At 46.9% G+C, this 18866-nt stretch overlaps 1 protein-coding gene across 2 annotated transcripts; it reads left to right on the forward strand.

The window, feature by feature from the left end:
* The first annotated feature begins 230 nt into the window (after positions 1 to 230).
* On the forward strand, positions 231 to 18866 carry CCNI (cyclin I). 2 transcript variants are annotated; one of them, XM_003205602.4, is made up of 7 exons: positions 306 to 325; positions 4511 to 4667; positions 12338 to 12472; positions 15375 to 15449; positions 15622 to 15762; positions 16609 to 16839; positions 17442 to 18866. In XM_003205602.4, exons 2-7 carry the CDS (start codon positions 4554 to 4556, stop codon positions 17898 to 17900), a joined length of 1155 nt encoding a protein of 384 aa, XP_003205650.1. In that variant the 5' UTR covers positions 306 to 325; positions 4511 to 4553; the 3' UTR covers positions 17901 to 18866. The 2 variants fall into 2 exon arrangements, with proteins under 2 accessions (XP_010707977.1, XP_003205650.1); XM_010709675.3 differs by lacking the exon at positions 12338 to 12472 and having other exon boundaries at positions 231 to 325.

An 18866-nucleotide genomic window follows, 5' to 3' on the forward strand; every position in this document is an offset into this window, starting at 1 on the left:
CTGTGCTTGCTGGATAGGTCGTGGGAGTTCTGTGCTTCAAAACAGGCTTTAGAATGGCTCCCCATCAAAACGTTGCCCTGCATTCTTTCTTTGTGCTTGCAGACTTGTGTTTTTTAACTGGCAGCTTTCTTTAAAATGTTTGGAGAGCTCCTTGAATTTGGAAAACCAGCACTAAAATGAGGTCACATTTATTTACACTCCTAGGAAAAATCTGGTTGGAGGAAAGGAAGTGGCAAGTGTGTGATGTACATGAGCTTGCCTGAAAGATGCTGCCAAAATATCTCACAGGCTTCCCTTTGTAGCAGATGGTGGGAGTTGGCGCTGGGTGAGTCATGCAGACAAATGCAAAGGGCCCTCTTCGTTTCCCAGCCTGAATTAAAGTACCTCTTTCCGAATTTTGGGCTGTTGGCTGCTTATACACAAATGGAATACACTGCTTGCTGAAGGTGTGCTATGTTTAACCTGTGGTGGGCTTATGTTTGATGTTGATACGTTTCTCTCCTGCTAACACATTTTAATGTCCTTCTCATTCCATAGAAATCAGTTCATTGCTTCGCATCCACTTGCTTATTTAGATGTTGAAATATCAAACTGTAATCCCGACCATTTAATTTGGAAAAGCTCACGTACGCTGTCTCACAGCTCAGCCGTGCTGTTCTCACTAACCTAGCTACAGCATGATTTACTTTGCACAAGGCAAACAGTTGGACGTCAGTCTTAACCCATGCAAGTCCTCTGCGCTGCCACATCGGGTTGTGCTTTAACAAAGGGAAAGAATGGAAGGCTGGGCATTGATTTGCAGTAGTGAGGCATTTGTGGGAGCACTGTCCTAGGATTGTTGTCTGAGACAAAAATAATGTAGGAATCCCAAAGGGAGCTGATGCCTGCTGATTTTGCTTCTCAGACCTCAGCGGAGCTGCAGCCACCTCCTGCCCAGTGCATTTGTGGGCTGCTCTGCTGCCACTGGGTGAGGAAGGAGTTAAGGAAGAGAAAGCCCCAGATACTAAAATTAACATCCGTCCCACCCCCTGCCCACAGCTCTGAAATTTCTAATCGCAGTGAGCTGATTCCTCCTAGCAGCACAAACTGCATTTTGATGCTTGGAAATCACAGATGGCTGACTGGGGCTCGCAGGGATTCAGCCTCCATCCTCCTTTCCTTCTGCTTCGCCTTCCTCCCCCACACAGCAAAGTCTGTTTTCAGGTCATCTGTAGGACTGTGTTACTGCGCGCCACAGCTGAAGCAGATTTGGCTGCTGCCTGCTGAAAACACTTACAAGGGCAGCAGAAATGCATGTGGTGCCTGAGCTCTGTTGGAATCACCCTTCTTAGCTCCAGAATACCCACCTGGATTTATGTGAAAAATAAAGACAGCAGTTTTTGAGCTGTCTCTAATCCCAGAAATCTTTTTTTTTTTTTTTCTTTCCTGAAATCATCTAATTTGGAAAAAAAAAAAACAACAAAAACAACAATCTGTGAAATGAAAGAGATTTTCATAATTGCCCTGAAGGATTTCAGTGATGCTGTTTACAGTGCATTCCTGTGCGCTGTTGTATTGGCGCAGCTGAATTGCAAGTGGAGGCAGGGCGAATTCAGGAGCTGAGTTCCGGGCTGGTCCTGCTGCTGGATAACGCATTCCTGCAACGCAGACACTGATTCCTGGGGTCAGTGCAAAGGCATCACAGAGCCTAAGATCGGCCCTGTAGCATCCTGCACAGCCACGCTCCCCCTGCCCCAATCCAAACACGTTCCTGGCGCAGTGACTGACTGCCCCAGTGCCTGCCAACATGGAGCTGCTTTCCGAGCCTGTGCCCTGCAGCACTCAGCGGTGTCAGACTTCTCAAGGGAAACAGGAAGCGCTCTTCAAGTCAGCTATAAACCTGAATCAAAAGGGGATGTTTTTATGAGAGGAGTTACATTTTATGGGCCCAGGCAGGGTGTTTTTAGTGAATACCAAAAGTTTTGACTTGAATTTCAGAGCAAGGTTCAGCCTGGAGCGTGTGGCAGTGCTCACAGGAGACGTCCAAACAAAGCTGGTGCGTTTACTTGGTTTAGTTCTGCTTTGCTAATTCTCCAGCTGCTCTTTGAGCAATACGAGTGCAGATGGTTGACCTTCCACTAAAAACGAAGCAACTAACAGCAGCTTGAACAGTGGCTTAAGACTCCTGAAGTGGCCACCAAAAAAAAACCCCACCCTAGAGCTCAAATTTCTTTTTCAGTCAGGAAAACAGAGGCAGAAAGCAAGGATGAGTTACTTTATGGTGACCTCACCGGGCTCTGCCACAGGCATCCCAGTGGGAATTCCCAGCGCAGTGTTTTGGGACCTGTTCCTCTCCGAGCAGTGCTCATAGTGTTTCATGAAGTGCTGCATACACGCAGAGCATGCTGTCATTTCTTTAAATACGCTGTGCATTTATCTGATGAAGAGCGATGTAAATTCAGATGCAAACAAGCTGCAGCCCTCCGGCTGCTTGGCAGCTTGCCTGCTCTGCTCTTGGTGCTGGAAAAGTCTGCACGCCATTTTTGCTCCAAGGAAAACTTTCAAGCGCGTCATTCTCCTTTTTTTCTTTATAAAGGTTACTGAGCCTCAGCCCTTGCTCATTTTTCTCCCTGGTTCAGCAAGGAAAGTTTATTCTCCCTTCTCCCACCGCGGTCACCGGTCGATGGAAATGTTGCATGCTCAGAACCCTTGGGAACAGCACTGAGCTCCCAGCTGTGGCTGATGCAGAGCAGGGATGGGATCAGGGAGGCAGAAGTGCTGTCTGGAAAGGCCTCTGGAGCCAACCTTGTGGCCCAAGCTCTGGGAAAAATGATGGGAGCAGGAGCAAGATGAGGCCCAGAGGGCTGTGAAACCCATTTTTGCTGCGATTGCGGTGGAAACGGTTATGTCAACAGAAAAAAGCCTCTGAGGATGCTGACTTTGGCCTGAAGTTTTTCATGTGTTTTCTCCGGTGGTTTGAAGGCTGGTTAATTACTCTCTCTTTCCTACAAAACCAAGCAGAGAGCATCGCTATTTCCTTCTGGGAGCTACGGCTGTGTTTCCATGAGCAGGCGGTGCAGAGCCAGCCATTACCCTGCTCTGGGGACCTTTCTGGAGCCCACAGTGATAATTAACTAGGAATTCAGGGCTGATTAGAAGTGATTTTGAGACACGTTGCAGAGCATTTCCAGCCTGCTTAGGAATCCTGGTCCAAGGCATTCCCTCCAGCCAGAAAAATCTGTGTGTAGCCCTGCCCTGCTCACCTTGGGGTCGTTTCACTCAGGGCTATGCCAAGCTAGGACAGCCACGCTGATGTTCACAAGGAAGCATTTGTTTTATAGAAATTCAGTCCAGAGGGCTTTCTGTTCAGGATTGAAAGGCTGGAAGTTTATTTGCCACTTAAAGTCAGGGCAGCTCCAGGTGGGATGCTTCATGCAAGGTGCAGGTTCCGGGGGAGTCATACCCTCTAAAAACTTCTGTAAACTAATGCAGAAAAATGTTCTGCAGTTTCCTTTAAAGCTGCGATAGCACTTTGAATGTCCTTTTGTTCAGAGCTGTTGTTATTTACAGTAAATCATTTCTCATTGTTTTCACTGTGATCTTTGTTTATTTTCTCTTTTCAGCATGTTGCCTTGTTTCCTGTAAATACAGGAAATAACCTTGTATCAACAAGCTGGTCTTTATAAAATAGCTTGCTTAGGAGTTGGCCAAAATCCACCTGTTTCAGATTTCACAGCAGCTCTCAAAAGGAATAGAAAGCTTCAATAACTTTCCCATGGATTTACCCTTCAGGGCAGAATTGTTTCACCAGCAATTTAATGCTGTCGAGAACTGTGCAGACAGAATAATGGTCGGAAGTATTAGCACAATTTGAGAAACCTTTTCAGTCAGATCATCTTCTCTTTTTAAAAGTATGCGGTGGAATCTATTGCCTTAAAAATATATGTATATTATGTTCTACGTTTTAATTTCAAATGTAGAGGTGCTGACACATTCTTATTGTAGATAGAGGCTATACCATGGCCAGGAGAGTCCCTTATTATTTCTTTTGTGTACAGCAAGATGTTCTGCTTTAGTTTGTATGCTTTTTATGATTGCTTTTGGAATCGGGTGTTCCTGAATGCCAAGGTCTTGCTGAAATATCCTCTGCCACCTGCCCAGCATCCAGCCACTTCGTGCTTTGCAGAGATTTTCACTGGGTTTGCCACTTCTCCCTCTACTGTTACGCATTTCCTATTTGATATTAGAGACGTGCTGTATGTTTTTTGGATCTTAAAACATTTTCAGAGAGGTTAGACCCAAGTGGAACCTTCCTGAACTTTCCAGTACATTTGTACAAGACTCTGCAGCCCACATAGTTATTTCAGACCTGGGGATGGTTTCGGTCCAGCTTCGCGTGAGTTAGAGCTGGTTCTTTGGGTTCCCTTGGGAAGGTGTGCCGAGTGCCTGATGGATCGCTGCCTGTGTTGCAGATGAGCCTGTTCCATTTCCTGCAACTTCAGTCACCTCTGTACTTTCTTTGCCTTCGCAGGTAGCTGTATCCAGCTGGGTGGCAGGCAGATCCAAGGGTCACCATGAAGTTTACGGGACCCGTGGAGAGCCAGAGGTTGTCTCTCCTTCTGGAGATGGCAATCTCTAGGGAAGCTCAAATGTGGAAAGCACATGTGCCGAAAATTCAGCCCGATCAGGTAACGTCTCTTTTTCACATCTTTCGTCTTCCTAAAGGCATGAGAGTATCCTCTGGTATATTTCTGTGTGAATAACTCAAGCTATTGCATGAGGCGTTGTCTTCTGCTTGAGAGCCGGGAAATTAGCCTCTGAAATGAGTGGGTGCTGTCGTATTTGAGGAACAGACCCAGAAGCACGGTGCAGAACACACTGTACAGCATTTGGAGCTCTGCTGCTGCTTGTGGAAGCACGTACGTGTATTGGTTTAATTAAACTCATTTCATAAACTGCCTGGATTAACTAACACACGTGTCTGCTCAAATTCTGTGGTCCTTAAGAGGAGCAAGCTGCTCGCTGCTTTATCCTGCCTGAGTTGTGTTTGTGCTCCTTCAGAGTCAGCACCTGTCTGGCACCTGCATTCAAGAACTCCATGAGGTTTTGTTTAAAACAAACTGCGAAGTGAGAGGATGGCTGATTAGAAGTGTGAGTTAATTTCAGAGTTTTCTGGTACCTTGCTGTTGGAGTGGATCAAAGTAATTACCGAGACAGGCTCAGAGCCAGCTTTGCTTGTATTGATTGATGTAAAATGTTCACACAGGTTTGTCGGTCAGCTTGTCAAAGCTAATCTCTGGCAAACAAGAAACTGCTGCTGTTCTGATGGAGCAAATGTGTTTTTAAAGGGCTCAATATTATTTTTGTTAGTCCACACGTAATTTTCCTAGTTGTCAGAGGTGCAGAGCTGCACTTTCTTCAGGCCATGCACAATTTAAGACCCTGGTTTATGGTAAACCAGCCTGCTATTCCGTGCTGGCAGTATTCCTGGGTTAGCAGTTATATTACAGGGAGATAAGATTATAGTACAACAGGATAGTTAGGGATGCAGAGTGCAGCCAAACCAGATTCTCGTGCAAAGATTTCACAAGGAAATCTTTCTGCCTTGATGGAGTTGGTACTGGTGGCCCAGAGAACACAGCTGCAGCAAGGGGCTGCATGATTGCCTACTGAAGATAGGTTCCACCCATGGTGTGCTTCGGTTGTCACTGGGGAGCGGGGAGTAATGTTGGTGCTGTGACATGGCTGTCCTGCTGCTGCTGCAGCTATAGTGTTACAAGGCCAAGGTTAGCAGCAGCTCACCGTGTGCTGTGCCCTGTGGTAAGGGTAACGTGGCCGCTCCCTCTGCCCAGTATGGAACTGGCGAGGTGCTTCTGCTGCCTGCTGTAGGATCAAGTGTGGAGGCAGCCTGACGTGCGTTATAACCTTTGTGCTCAGAAGACTCTCAGTTCTGACCTGAATGAATACCAGGCTTGTCCTTGTCGTGTGCAATTATGTCATGATGATGAAGGATCCCTCCCCTGCACTTAGACAGCATTTGTGAGATCCCTGCCCTGGAGTGTTTCCTGGCTCTGGTGTCTGTCTCTCTAGGGCTTCCACTCCTGCAGTTTCACAGGACTTCCAGCTCCAAAACTGTCTTCTTTGCAACCTCCTTTTGTGCATTTTCCTATGTGTCTGTTCAGGTGTTGAGTCAATCAGCTAGAATGCCGCAGTACTGAATGTCTTTTAGCAGTAAATAATCATTAAATTGGGATGAAGTTCCTGTGTGCACATGTGTAAAATGTACAAAGGTCATTTTAAAAAGAGAACATAAACACAGCTGTCTGCTCTGGGGAGATCCTGGCTTGCCACACCAGTGGTTGAGAGCCTTGTCTGTGTAGTCACGTAAAAAAATATTTCTTTCTGTTCCTTCAGCTCAGGACACAACTTTCCAAACTGTCACGTGTTCCTTCACTTCTGCAGTATGCGTTTTGGCAATGCTGCCAAAAGTCCCAGAAGTTCAACATGAATTACCCTGTTTTCTGTAATATCTGGAAGGTCCCATTCCCTAACTTCTATTTCTCTTCTTCTGAAAACAGCTGCGGTAGCCTGTGAGGTATGAAACCGGGCAGGAAATCTGCGTCCCTCTGCATATCAGATTTGGCAGCCTACAGCACGTGTATCTTTCCATTCCCTGCTGCAAGGTTGACTGACTCCAGACTTTTAATGAAGTCATCTGGTTTGCAAATGAGAAAATATGAGTGCATGTAGGAAAAGCGGTGATGAGGTTGGAGGTACACTGTTGCTGTTTTTCAGGAGTGAACTTTTTGTTTTGGCTGTTCAGAAGACATTTTTGGTTCTAGTGTTTAAAAAGAAAAAATCAGTTTCTAAATGTGTCACCATTGAGATCTGTGAGAGGAAGAAACTCAGAGAAAAACAGGAGGACACTTAAATACACTTTTCTGGTACAGGATACAGAATCCATTATGGACTTGTTAATGTATGTGATTTTTTTTTTTTTTCTTTCAATTCCTGTCTGAAAGCTCTCATTCCCTACTGCTAAGTACATTTCTTCTAGCTTTCCTTCTTTTAGCTTTCCTCCTTTATACGTACACCACTGACCCTGGGTGTTTGCAATGCATTAAAGCCAGGTGTTTCAGGGGCTTTTCAGCCTCAGAAAGCAGCTGGGCTGGGCCTGGAGCACTCTCAGTGCCTCTGAATGTATTCGGTCTCTTTTATTTTTTGCTTTTGGGTTACATGCTGATGGCATTCAGAAGTTTTCACGTGACTAAAGCTTGAGCAGTGAAGCAGTAAAGATTGGTCAAAGGTTGATTTTTGCATGTTACCAAGTAACTTTGCAGCAGAGAGGTCTGTAAGCCAAGGTTTTATTTTTTGCAGAAATACAGAGCTAATTCTATCATCCCTCTGTTGCTGCTTGTTCTGTTTCTTTCTTTCTGTCCCCTGTTGGTCTCTGTACACCACGAGGAATCAGCAGACCTTGGTTTATTCCCAGTTTTTCCACCGTCTCACCACATGACCTTGGGCAGGGCTTTTAACCTTCTGGTGCCTGTTTACCCTTTGGGGAATCACAGACCAGTTTTGTGAAACAGCGTGAGGCGAATGCGCTCAGCTCTGCTGGGAGGCTGGGCACTAATCTCTCCCCTTGGTGTTCAGGCAGTGCTGTGCACTGAGGGAGGCTGCACTGCTCGAGCTCCTTGCTGCCCTGCTGGACCATAGGCAGACCTCACTGATCGGCCCTTCTGGAGATCCTCAAGAGAACCCTGCTCATTCCCAGCTGGTGCAAGCTTGAGGTGACCCATGTGCCTTGCCTGGAGGTCACTGATGTCAGATAAACCCTCCTGAGGCCCAAATAAGGACAGATTTGGTGGCGGTGTTTACCACTACCCTTCTCAGGAGCCTCTCAGTCCTGATAAAGGTCACCTTCCTGCTCCCAGATGAACCTACAGTAGAAACAGGCAGAACCAAATAGGGGAAAGAGCAAAACATCTCCGTCTGGAACAGCAGATAATAATAATTAAAAAAAAAAAGTTATCAGGTGAGGTGTTTTTCCTAGGTGAGGCAGCAATAAAATTGAGTCATGTTTGTGTTTTAAGAGAACATATTTTTAGACTACGTTTTGCAAAAGTCCCACGGTATTCTGACAAGTGATTTGTGCTGTGCTAGCAGTAGAGCCCGAGTCAAACCTCTGGCCCTCCTGTCTTATAGCAAGTAAGTATGCAGCAGGCCCTGCAGTCAGGGTAGTAGCAGGGAGATTTGGATGTTGGTAAATGGGAAGCTTGTTTTGCACTGCTCAGAGCAGTGCTTCTCCCCATCAACAGAGCCTCGCCAGCACCGTCCTGATAGTGCCTGAGAAATGAGGCTGTGGGCAATGCTCTGGCAACAGACGAGTAAGGTGCTATCTCTCACTGACACTGGGGCTCGCAGGCCTGTTGGTGTGTATCAGGTGCTGCATGTTCTCCCTTAGGCAGAGCTACTGACCTCAGGGTTGCTCTTTGGATTGGTAGAATGACAGCCATGGTGAGTGTGGTGCTGCCATTTTGACATGCAGCAGTTGCCTATGTGCTGGAGTGCTGACAAGGCCTTGTCTTTTTTACATAAAGCACCTGCCTGGAATCCTTCTCAGAAGTGTGCTGGTCATTGGCAGTATTTAAAGGTGTGTTCATCAGGAGGGTAAGCAATCAAGCAAACCACTGCAGGAAACAATTTCAATGTGATGTAGCCCTCCCTTACCCTAGGAACAGAAACTGAAAACCTGTTTGTTTCCCCATTTGTGTCCAAAATGTGATCTGCTCTGTAGTTCCTGCAGGGTGGCTCGGTCCTGTTCGTGCTGACACAAACTGCTGCACTCAGAAAAGGTGGGAATTACCCTTACATTTATTACTTGGGAAAGAAAACAGAAGTGTGTCACAGATTTGAGGGAGCATCTGCCAGAGCTGTTAGGGATTGGTGTGTGCAGCACGCTGTCCTTTGCTCCTGCCAAACTTCTGATGACGGAGGTGCCAAGCAGGAGGGAGCCAGATGGAAGAAGGGAGCACTGTTAAAGAGTGCTGGTTAATCTTGGGTTTGGATTAATTTTCTCTAATTAAAATTTGTTCACTAGGCTGTCATATGCTTCCACCCCTGGAGATAAGTTCTGCAATGGCGGATTTGTGGGGACAAAACAAGGTGACCACAGGTAGACAGCAGCGGAGGACAGCATCTGTGGGCGTCCAGAACAGTGAGGGACTTTTGCTTCCTGGCCCAGTGGGACTTTTTTTTTACTTTCAGCTACAGCAGTGTCTTGATTTTGCTTTCAATTTTGTATAACTCAAGGGACAGTGACCTGACTGCTTAATTAATTTTACAAAGCTGTGTTTCTCACTTGTGATGCTAGGACAATGCACGTATGCCTTCAAGGGGGGAGTGGCAGGGGGGGTAAAGACTGACTGTCACCCATCCCTTACAGTGGGCCATAAGGAACTTCCCTGGTGCTGAGTGTCCAGTTATTTTCTTTGCGTTGTGGCCTCCCTGCATAGAGCTAATGCCCTGGTCTGAGGTTTGACCTCTTGGCCCTGCGCTGCCTGTGAAGGGTGAGCATCCTTTTTGGCTGCTTATAGGAGGACTGGAGGCTGGGCAACAGCGCAGAAAGATGATCTGAGCCCTCCCACCCATCTCAGGCAGATGCTGTTTTTAGGAGAAGGCCTGACCTTTCGCTTTGGCAGGCGCAAGGAGAGCAGAGCTGAGCCAGGGCCAGCGCAGTCCTGCCTCCCCAGCCAGGAGCGTGAGAGATGCCATCTTCACTCCCACCTCTGCAGCAGATGTTGTATAACATACATATAGAACAGAGCTGTATAGATATTGTATAGTTTATTGTTGTATAGCAGGCAGGGGAAACAGAGGCCTCTGTCAGTGAAACACTGGTGGTGCATCTCTTCCCTCAGTGAAGAAGGGCCAAGCCCACTCTTGCTGGCTTTGCCAGTAAAGCTGCTGGCCAGAGCAGTGATTCAGGAGTCATACAGAGGGTTTTACAATCATGTTTATTTTGTTTGATGGGATTGGTTTGGGTTTTGGTTTGGCTTTCAGCTGATAGGCACACAGAGCTTACCTTCTGGGCTCAGCCAGATACTGCATTTCCAGAATAATCCTTTAAGCCGCTTGAAACCTTTGAAGTCTGCGATATTGTCCAAACCTGGCTATGACTGTAAGCCCTTTTGTATGGCTTTGTTTCCTTCCATTTAAAAATAGGTGCAATAAATAAAGCAGCATGGGTGTTCTTCTCACCCACCGCTCCTCCCTCTTCTGATAGTGTTTGGGGTTCAGCTGTGCAGGCTTGGCTTTGCTACATGTTAAGTACTCTGTATAAGGACAGCTAGTATTTAACATAGTTTTTTGCTTATTTTTCTCCCCAGATAGGTTCTAGGTCCCTATCTCACTGTCCAAAAGAAGATGGTGTTAGCAGAGCTTTTAATAAATTCCCTACTGCTGCTTGGTGCATTCCTTATATTCCCAGTACGCTTGGAAGCAGCATTTCTGGAATGAGTGCAAGGCAGCAGGAGTTCTGCCCCAGTGGGGCTCAGATTTCCCCTTGAGGCTGCAGTAATGGTTTTTAGAATAGTTATTTTTTGGAACAGAAGCAACTACTCTTCTCCCTTGAAAAGAGGTGGGTGCTGTTTTTAACAAGCCCCAGTGCAGTCAGGTGGTACCCAGTGGTCCCAGCTGAGATCAGAGGCCTGCTTGAGTCAGAGGTTCAGTCCTGCTGATGCCATTGCTCTGCCACTGCTTCGGAAGTGAAAACGAGGCAGGATTTTGTCCTCCGGAGCACCTGATATGGTACTGAAGGCATGCTGTGCAAGCAGAGGTGGTATGTCTTTCTTAGACCGGCTGGTATGGCTGGAAGAAACAGCTTTTGATTACACAACTCCGTGTCTTTAGCTCAGATACTGTACAGTAGCACTGTTGTTATGCTGTTTATTCTAAGGGTGACCACCTGTGGGTGGGACCCATGTCAGTGACCCACAGGATTCAGCACCCAGTTTTGAGCTTGCTGCCTTCTTCCCTGCCCCAAGCAGCGTGCGGGAAGCTCAGCACAGTGAGGAATCAAAGCACAGCGTGAGGATGTGCTGTAAGTAATGTTTCTGCAAGGTGTGAAGCTGGTGTTGTGTCGGGAGGCCCTGGTAGAATTGTAGCTCTGCTTGCACAGGTTTTCTGGGCTCCGAGGGTGCAGCAGCAGAAGGCCTGCAACAAAGCTCATGGCTGTCTGTGCCAGGTGGCATATGGTCAGTAGCACAGTGATGGATGGAGCCTGCAGTTCCTATTTTGCCTCAGTGTTGAGAGTTTTTTGCCTTGTAAAATCACGCTGTGTTCTGCCCCCTGCAATATGGTGGGAGGACAGCTAGAGCCCAGCCCAGCAGTGATTGCTGTTTGTGCAAGCCCTTACCTTTTTCTTCCTATGGTAACCTGGCAGCGAGGGTTGCGTTTAAGCTGTCCCAGCAGTAGCCAAACTGCTGTGGAGCGTGAGGACCTTTTCATTGCAAAAAGGAATTTGTTTGCCTTCACTTCTCACTTCTGGATACATCCTTGACAGTCATCTCAAATTGTGTCCCCCAATTGAAGGGAAAACAAATGTTTGCGTGGTTGAACTGAAAGGCGTTGCTGAAGCTGGAAATACTTCAGGGTACAAGTCTGAGAGATTCTGTATCAATGACGCGCTGTGTCAGCATTGGAATTCAGCTGTTGTCCAAGAAAATCCATGGTGGTGACTTAGGCCAAAAAGAAAATAAAGTAACCTTTTTTTAGTTCAAATTGTACCCGCTTTGCCCCAGTCCACAGTTAACCCACTGCTGAGCTCTTCTGTGAACTCTGTTTAGAATTTTCTATGTTTAACGGGTAGCGAGCTAAAAATATGCCCGCGACTTGAAGGAAAATAAACCCTTCCTGTCCAAAACACCAACTCATTTCCCTCCCATCCTCTGTCTATCAGGAGCTGTGCACCAGCCTGGCTCCCATAGCACATCTGCTTTTGCTCAACCTGGGCTTTTCTGTTTATCTGAGTGATTCTAAGGAGGCTGAAAAGAAATAGTTATCTTATGAGCCAGGGGACACTCTCAGTACTCGAGAAACTACAAGGTATCCTTCGTCTTTCCCCTCTAGTAACGTTTCTGAGTGCTGGTTGAGGTTGCTGTAAGGAAGGTCGTTAGGGCAGATTTCTTGCAGTGGAGTAACTGGGAGAACAAAGTGCTGATTCAGGCTGCCCCTGAGCATCACCTTTCCAAAAGGTTTTTGTTTCTCTGCTGAATAATTCCTGCAGAAATACAAACATTTGGTCTTCTCTGACTTGCTCGGCCTGTGTTTAAGAATAGTTTGTTTTTCTCTCCAACAGGATGTAGCCATTTCTCCAAAGCAGAGGGATGAGGTCATTCAGTGGCTGGCCAAGCTCAAATACCAGTTCCACCTTTATCCAGAAACACTCGCCCTGGCCATCAGCCTTTTGGACAGGTTTTTAGCTGTGGTAAAGGTAAATATTTGCAAATACATAAAGTGAAATAGATTTCTAATACCCACTCAGCAGTTTCTGTGTACAGTTCTGGTGGCATGACCATATGGAAATGCGTGCTTCCCCTCTGCTCTCACACTTCTTTTTTTCTCTCACACCCTCACTGGATGTTGTCTGCACTGCTACAGGTGCTTGATGTTGTGTTATAGAACTGGCAGCGCACAGTGAGGCACTTCTGGAGGCTGATTAACAAGAACACACAGTTCTTGGGGAAATGACCCAGCACTTCTATCTGCCAACACTATTTTCCTTCTTCTCTCTCCTCTGTTCTGCCCTTTCCTTCACGTCATGCAGATCATTAGTTTGAAGATACGTTAACCTAAGAGAACAGACACACCCTTCTTCTTCAACTACGTGCTCACTTTTAACTCTGTTTGAATGTTGAATTTGCTCTACTGCAGCACCTGCCTCCTAAACTACAGTTAGCTAGTGCTGATTCAGAAACAGCGTGAGGAAAGGTTTTGCCATGGATTAAAAAAAAAGTCTCCACCTTAAACTAATTGACTCGTTACGCTAAAGGAAATGCCCACTAGCCCGCAGTTAGAAATACAGGCCTAATGCCCTCGTGTATGGGAAGTCAGGGGAAGTTGCCACTCACAACTCTTAATTTCTCTGGTGTTTGAACTGCATTTAGTTCATTGGTATCACCTCAAACTGCTGTGACCACCTGCTAGCAGAAAACTGGTTGGAGGGGGCTTCCAAATGCTTGAGGGCAGGTTTGGGCCTGGCAAGTGTGCTAGTGCAGGAAACTGAAAGAAGTGGGGGAAGATACAGGCAGATGTGAGCGCTTTTTGGGAGAGAAGTTATTCTGTGCAAACGTGCTCTGGAGCCAGCCTGACTGACAGACCTGGAGACTGATGTCAAGTCGTGTGAGGAGGGATAAAGGAAAGGTGAGGTAACCAGGAGAGGGTGCCAGCCCTGGGAGTGACAGACTGCCCAGCCCCGCTGTACGGAACAGAGAGCACGTAGACCTACCTGTTTGGTTTAAGATTGGTATGTCATGGAAGCTGTTCCATGGAAAAGCGGGGAAAAAAACCAAACACCATGTAGGTACCTGCATCTAGGGGCTGTTGCCTTTCTGTCTGTCAGCCAGTCACACTGTCTGCTCTGGGGACAGACAGGAAGTGCTGCACTTGGGTGGTGTTTTGCAGCCGTGCAAGTGACACATCCATTAACCTATTCTAGATACTATCAAATACTGATAATGGTCAAGTTACAATTCATGGAAGTTTTTGAGATCTTAAATTGGCTGACTTACTGAAATACTGAGGTGAAAAAAAGTATTTTAAATCCCTCAACAGCTAATGCCCATGAGTACAGTTTTTCTTCCAGTAATTTGCAGCAGCCAAAGAGTCTACTAAGAGAGTATGAGAATATGAGTAAACGAGTTCACTGCATGCTTCAGGCAGTGAGCAAGACTGCACAAAGGTGTTTGTCAGCTCGTTCTATGTTCCTTCTGGGTGAGCATTATTCAGACAGCTCAGAAGGCAGGAAGAGGCTCCTGTAGGAGACCAGGAGGGGAAATGAGTTTAACGTACAGACGTGTGCGCAGGCACCACCTCCAAGTGTGGATTCCCTGCAAGTATTTAAGCTAATGTTTAAATAGCAGTGGGAAGCCAGTGCTCCAGGCTTAGCAGTATCCCTTTAAGTAGCTGTGGCTGAATGTTATTAAAGATCATCATTTTGGAAACAATCCGTGTCTTTCTCTTGTTGCTTCCTGGAAGCAGCCTGCTGGATTTCTTGACAGCATATTACACAAGCGTAACGTGCAGGATCTAGCATTTAAACTAGCTCATAGCTCCATTCCATCTGCAAAAATTTACCTATTAAGAGTGGATCATGCAGCAGTTTAGGTTGGAAGTAGATTATTGTATTCAGTGCAGGATTCTCACTTACCTTTCCTTTCAGCATCTCCTAATGTGGACAGAAGAGTACCAGGAACCAGTAGGCTGCTGGAGGGTGGGGTAATGGCTCTGCAGCTGCCTGCTCGCTCAGCTGCAGCAAAGTTTAGAAACGGTGCCTTGGCATTTCCTAGCCCCCTGCCACTAAGGAGCAGGGTAGCTTGTATGGGGGTGACAGAAGTGAAGTCCTTCGTCAGAATCAAATTGACAAAGGTCACTGCTGAACAAAAGCTCCAGCAGATGCACCACATTCTGGGCATTTGCTTACTCTGGTCCATCACAGGGACTACATGAATACCTTACATCCCGTGCATGCGGCTGTTCCGCTTTTTATTCTGAATCAGGGCCTATAAAAAAAGCTTTTGTTATGTATTAAAAATCACTTTTTCCCCTTCAAATCCAGCATTACCTTGCCTGCCACAACTCACTGTAAAAGCCTGGCTGTCTTAATAACCCTGGGGTCACAGTTTTGAGAACTGCATAAGAGATAGAGTAGTGATGGTTTGTTTTTGTTGTTTTTTTTTTAACAGATGCTTTAACAAAGACAGCAGTTTAAAATACTTTACGATGTTTTTCTTCTTTTTATGTCTGACACCCAGCAGCAGTGCTGAAGCAAGTGGAATGGCAGTGGCTTATGCCAGATGATAATTTCCCCTTCTGGTTTTCTCCTTCCCATTTCTACCCCAGTTCCTAAAAATGAGCTTGTTTCATTCCACTGCTGCACATCAGTGGGTGCCAGTTACAGTCATGAGGTTGGCAGATTCCTGTCCTCTCTGAAGTCATGGAGCACGTATCTGTGCTCAGCCCAGCTCACCAGCACTGTGCTGTGATTAGAAGTCAGCCCACTGCTCTGCAACACGTCGCACAGGCAGTCGAGACCCTGGGGCTTAGGATGTTCATCCAGAAAAGACTGCGTGGTTCCTGCGTCACATTCACGGAAGGACTTCTGTTCTGTATTGTAGGCCCGTCCAAAATACTTGAACTGTATTGCAATCAGCTGCTTCTTCCTTGCTGCAAAGACCATTGAGGAAGATGAGGTAACCTTTTTGTTGTTGTTCTACCTTAGCATTGTCTGAATATACGCTTTTCAAATCCTGCCTTTGCTTGCATGTGGCAGCTGACACTTGCCAGGACAGGAATGGAACAGTTTTTATAATTTTTATAATAATAATTGGTTTTCTCTTTTCTTCTTTGTGTTGGCTTTTCTAGAGGATTCCAGTACTGAAGGTGTTGGCTCGGGATAGCTTTTGCGGTTGTTCTCCAGCTGAAATTCGCAGAATGGAGAAGATTATCCTGGATAAACTGAACTGGGATCTTCACATGGCAACGCCACTGGATTTCCTTCACATTGTAAATGAGGGGCTATTTACAACTCTCTGGTGTCTGTTGGTAAAAGTATTGTATCAATAGCTAACCTAGGCAAAAAAAAAGCAACCTGGAGAGTAGCGCAAACCTCAGGGTGTGGTTGCAATTCCTCTGTGTAAGTAGTTTTTGAAATAAAAGTAATTATTAACAAAAAAAAAACCCTTAGCCAGAAAATTTCAGAGGAGATTTGTGCCACTTGAGGGGCACTTTTTGAAATGCAGGCCTGCCATCTGGAAATGTGGCCCTGTTTTGAGACATGGCAAGCCACGCACTATGATTCACTGCTCCTGAAAACTTTGCCCTTGAATCTTAACTGCCAGCGGTTTTTCTCACAGCTAAATACCAGGCAGCCAGAAAATGTGAATGAACCAAGGAGAACATGCTGATGCTGGGCAGCGGGAGGGCTTGGTGCTTGCTGCAAAAGACAGGGTCAGAGAACAAAATTCTTAGATGAAAGATAAAGGGAATGAAGGTGTCCTGAGGTTCCCTTTATTGAAGTTCATCCTCTCAGTTTGCTTATGGAAGAGTTTTTGTTTGGGACACCTGACCTGCCAAACCCGTGTTGTTGAGAGGAGAGGGGAGCCTTTTGCCAAGCCCCCAGGCAGGGCATGTGTATGAGTGCAGGCACTGCCAGAAAGGCTGCACAAAGCAGTCGGTGGGTTCAGCTCACCTGTGCTTTTTCCGTGATGTGAAAATTGTCTTGAGGGTTCATCTGGAGGATCCCTGTGCATCAGAAATGTCAGTTGCTGTTCTTGAACCTGTCCTAACCTCAAGAACAGAGGCTGCCTGTTGGTGATACCGCCAGCCTCACGTGCTTGTTTCCCCCCTCAGTTCCACGCAGTCGCGGTGTCCAACAGGCCTCAGCTCCTGTCCATCCTACCCAAGCTGAGCCCCTCTCAGCACGTGGCGGCGCTCACCAAGCAGCTGCTGCACTGCATGGCCTGTTACCAGCTGCTGCAGTTCAAGGGCTCCATGCTGGCGCTGGCTATCGTCAGCCTGGAGCTGGAGAAGCTGCTCCCCGACTGGCTGGCTCTCATCATCGAGCTGCTCCAGAAGGCACAGGTGAGGGGGTGCCGGCACCATGCTCTGCAGCAGGGCAGGACTGGGCACACAGCCTAGCTGTGGCTTTCAGATTCGTCGCTTGCTGATCTGTGCCTGCAGTCATGCTTCTCTGAGGATGGCTGAGCTTCAGGCTGTGGGGAGTTTGTGGGTCAGCTTTGCAAAGCGTTAGTCTTGACTGCCTCCAGTCGGTGACAGAAGGAGTAGCCTTGTGCCGCTCTGCACTGGGGGGAACACGGTGAGGAGAAAATCCTGGTAGGCTGCTCCGCCATTTGTGTTAGGCATACTGTGTGGTCTTACCTGTGCTGGAAACACAAACAACTCAAGCTGCTGGGAAAGATGCAGCAAGGCCTCTTAAAATCTAACAGTTTTTCCTCCCCCGACTGTTCGCAGGGGGCCTAAGGAGAAGCAGGGTTCCCTACCTTTGAAGTCCTTGTGTTTTGGTTTTGTTTGTCCTCTATCCCTTCCTCCTGAATTCAGCATGCCATTGGGAAGTATGGGTGGCCAGTACACTCAGAGCTGTAGCCCTGCCTTGACAGACTGCCCGTCCTCTCCACGGTAGTGATCCTGCAGTGCTGATGTTTGTGCTTGTCTCCTCATTCCAGATGGATAGCGCGCAGCTGATCCACTGCCGGGAGCTCGCGGCACATCACCTTTCCACTCTGCAGTCTTCTCTGCTGCCCAATCCTGTATATGTCTACAGTCCCCTCCAGCATACCCTGGTGACCTGTAACAGAGGAGCGTTCAAATGCCAGCCCTCCTCTGTCCCAGGGCCAGGTTTCTCCAAGGACAACGGCAGGCCAGAAGTGCCGGTCACAGCTACAGCCGCGCTCTACCAGCGTCTGCCAGCTCCCAGCGGTTGCAAGCAAGCCTCTGCCAAGCGCAAAGTGGAAGAGATGGAAGTGGATGACTTCTACGACGGTATCAAGCGTCTCTACAATGAAGACACTGCTCCAGAGGTAGTGGCTCTTGAGAACATGGGCTCTGTTTGCGGCGCTGACGTCTCGAGGCAGGAGGGCAACGTTTCCCCTTGTCCGCCTTTACAGCCAGTGTCTGTCATGTAGCTGTGAGCACACACCACCTGCTGCACCGCAGCTGCACGCGTGAAAAGCCACGCAGAACCTGGCGTGGGGGGAGAAGGGACCATACCTTGTCAGGCTGAACTGAAGGGAGCCAACAGAAATAATATCCCAGCCCTTTTTTGAATTTTTTTTTCTTGTGCGGCTAATTCTAGTTCCACTATTTAAGCACTTAAAACACAAAAAAGTATAAAAATCTAAAAAAGACCCAAAAAACCAAACAAAAAAAGTAGCGAAAATTTGTTTCTTTCTAGTGTTGTCAGCTCCACTGTTTTTCTGCTCCTGTGTATTGTAACCCATCCTCCATGTCCAAGAGCTCTCATCAGTTGTGCGGTTGTTTCAGGTTTCCCAGCCAATTAACACCTCCAGTCTGATTTCCGTCTGCTCCTTGCTCTTTCTGCTTGCTCCTCTTTTAATTCTCAGCAAGTCTCGTGCATGACGTTCTGTACATTCATGACAGGTTTCTTTTTTCTTTCTAAAGAAAAAGGCCTTTCTGTTTTGTTAGCACTTTGGTGTTTCAATGTGATAATATTTAAAAACTGGATTTAAATAAGAGGTTAGTCAGGAAAAACACACAACAATGCTTGCAAAGTGCTCCACACCGCTGTAGCCACAGGAGTGTGAACACACTCTAGAACACGGGGGCATCCAGCCACGGTGCTCTGTACCTTGAAGTCAAAACTGTGCTGTCAAACACAAAAAGCAGCTAATGGATTTCCTATCGCTTGAACAAAAGCGGTATTTCTTCTTGTTTGCACCTGGAAATGTTGCACTCAGTGTGGATGTTCACCAGCGCTTGACTCTAGACATCAAGTGCAAACCTTAAATTCTGCTGAATCTGGTTTTTTTCTGTGTGTCTATAAGCTTAGCATGTGACCAGCACTGCTTGGTGGAGTGCTGGGCAGCCTGAGGTTTGACAGGTTTGTAATTACCAGTCACAAAAAAAAAAAC

Source organism: Meleagris gallopavo, chromosome 4, assembly GCF_000146605.3.
Source record: "Meleagris gallopavo isolate NT-WF06-2002-E0010 breed Aviagen turkey brand Nicholas breeding stock chromosome 4, Turkey_5.1, whole genome shotgun sequence".
Classification (NCBI taxonomy): Eukaryota; Metazoa; Chordata; class Aves; order Galliformes; family Phasianidae; genus Meleagris; species Meleagris gallopavo.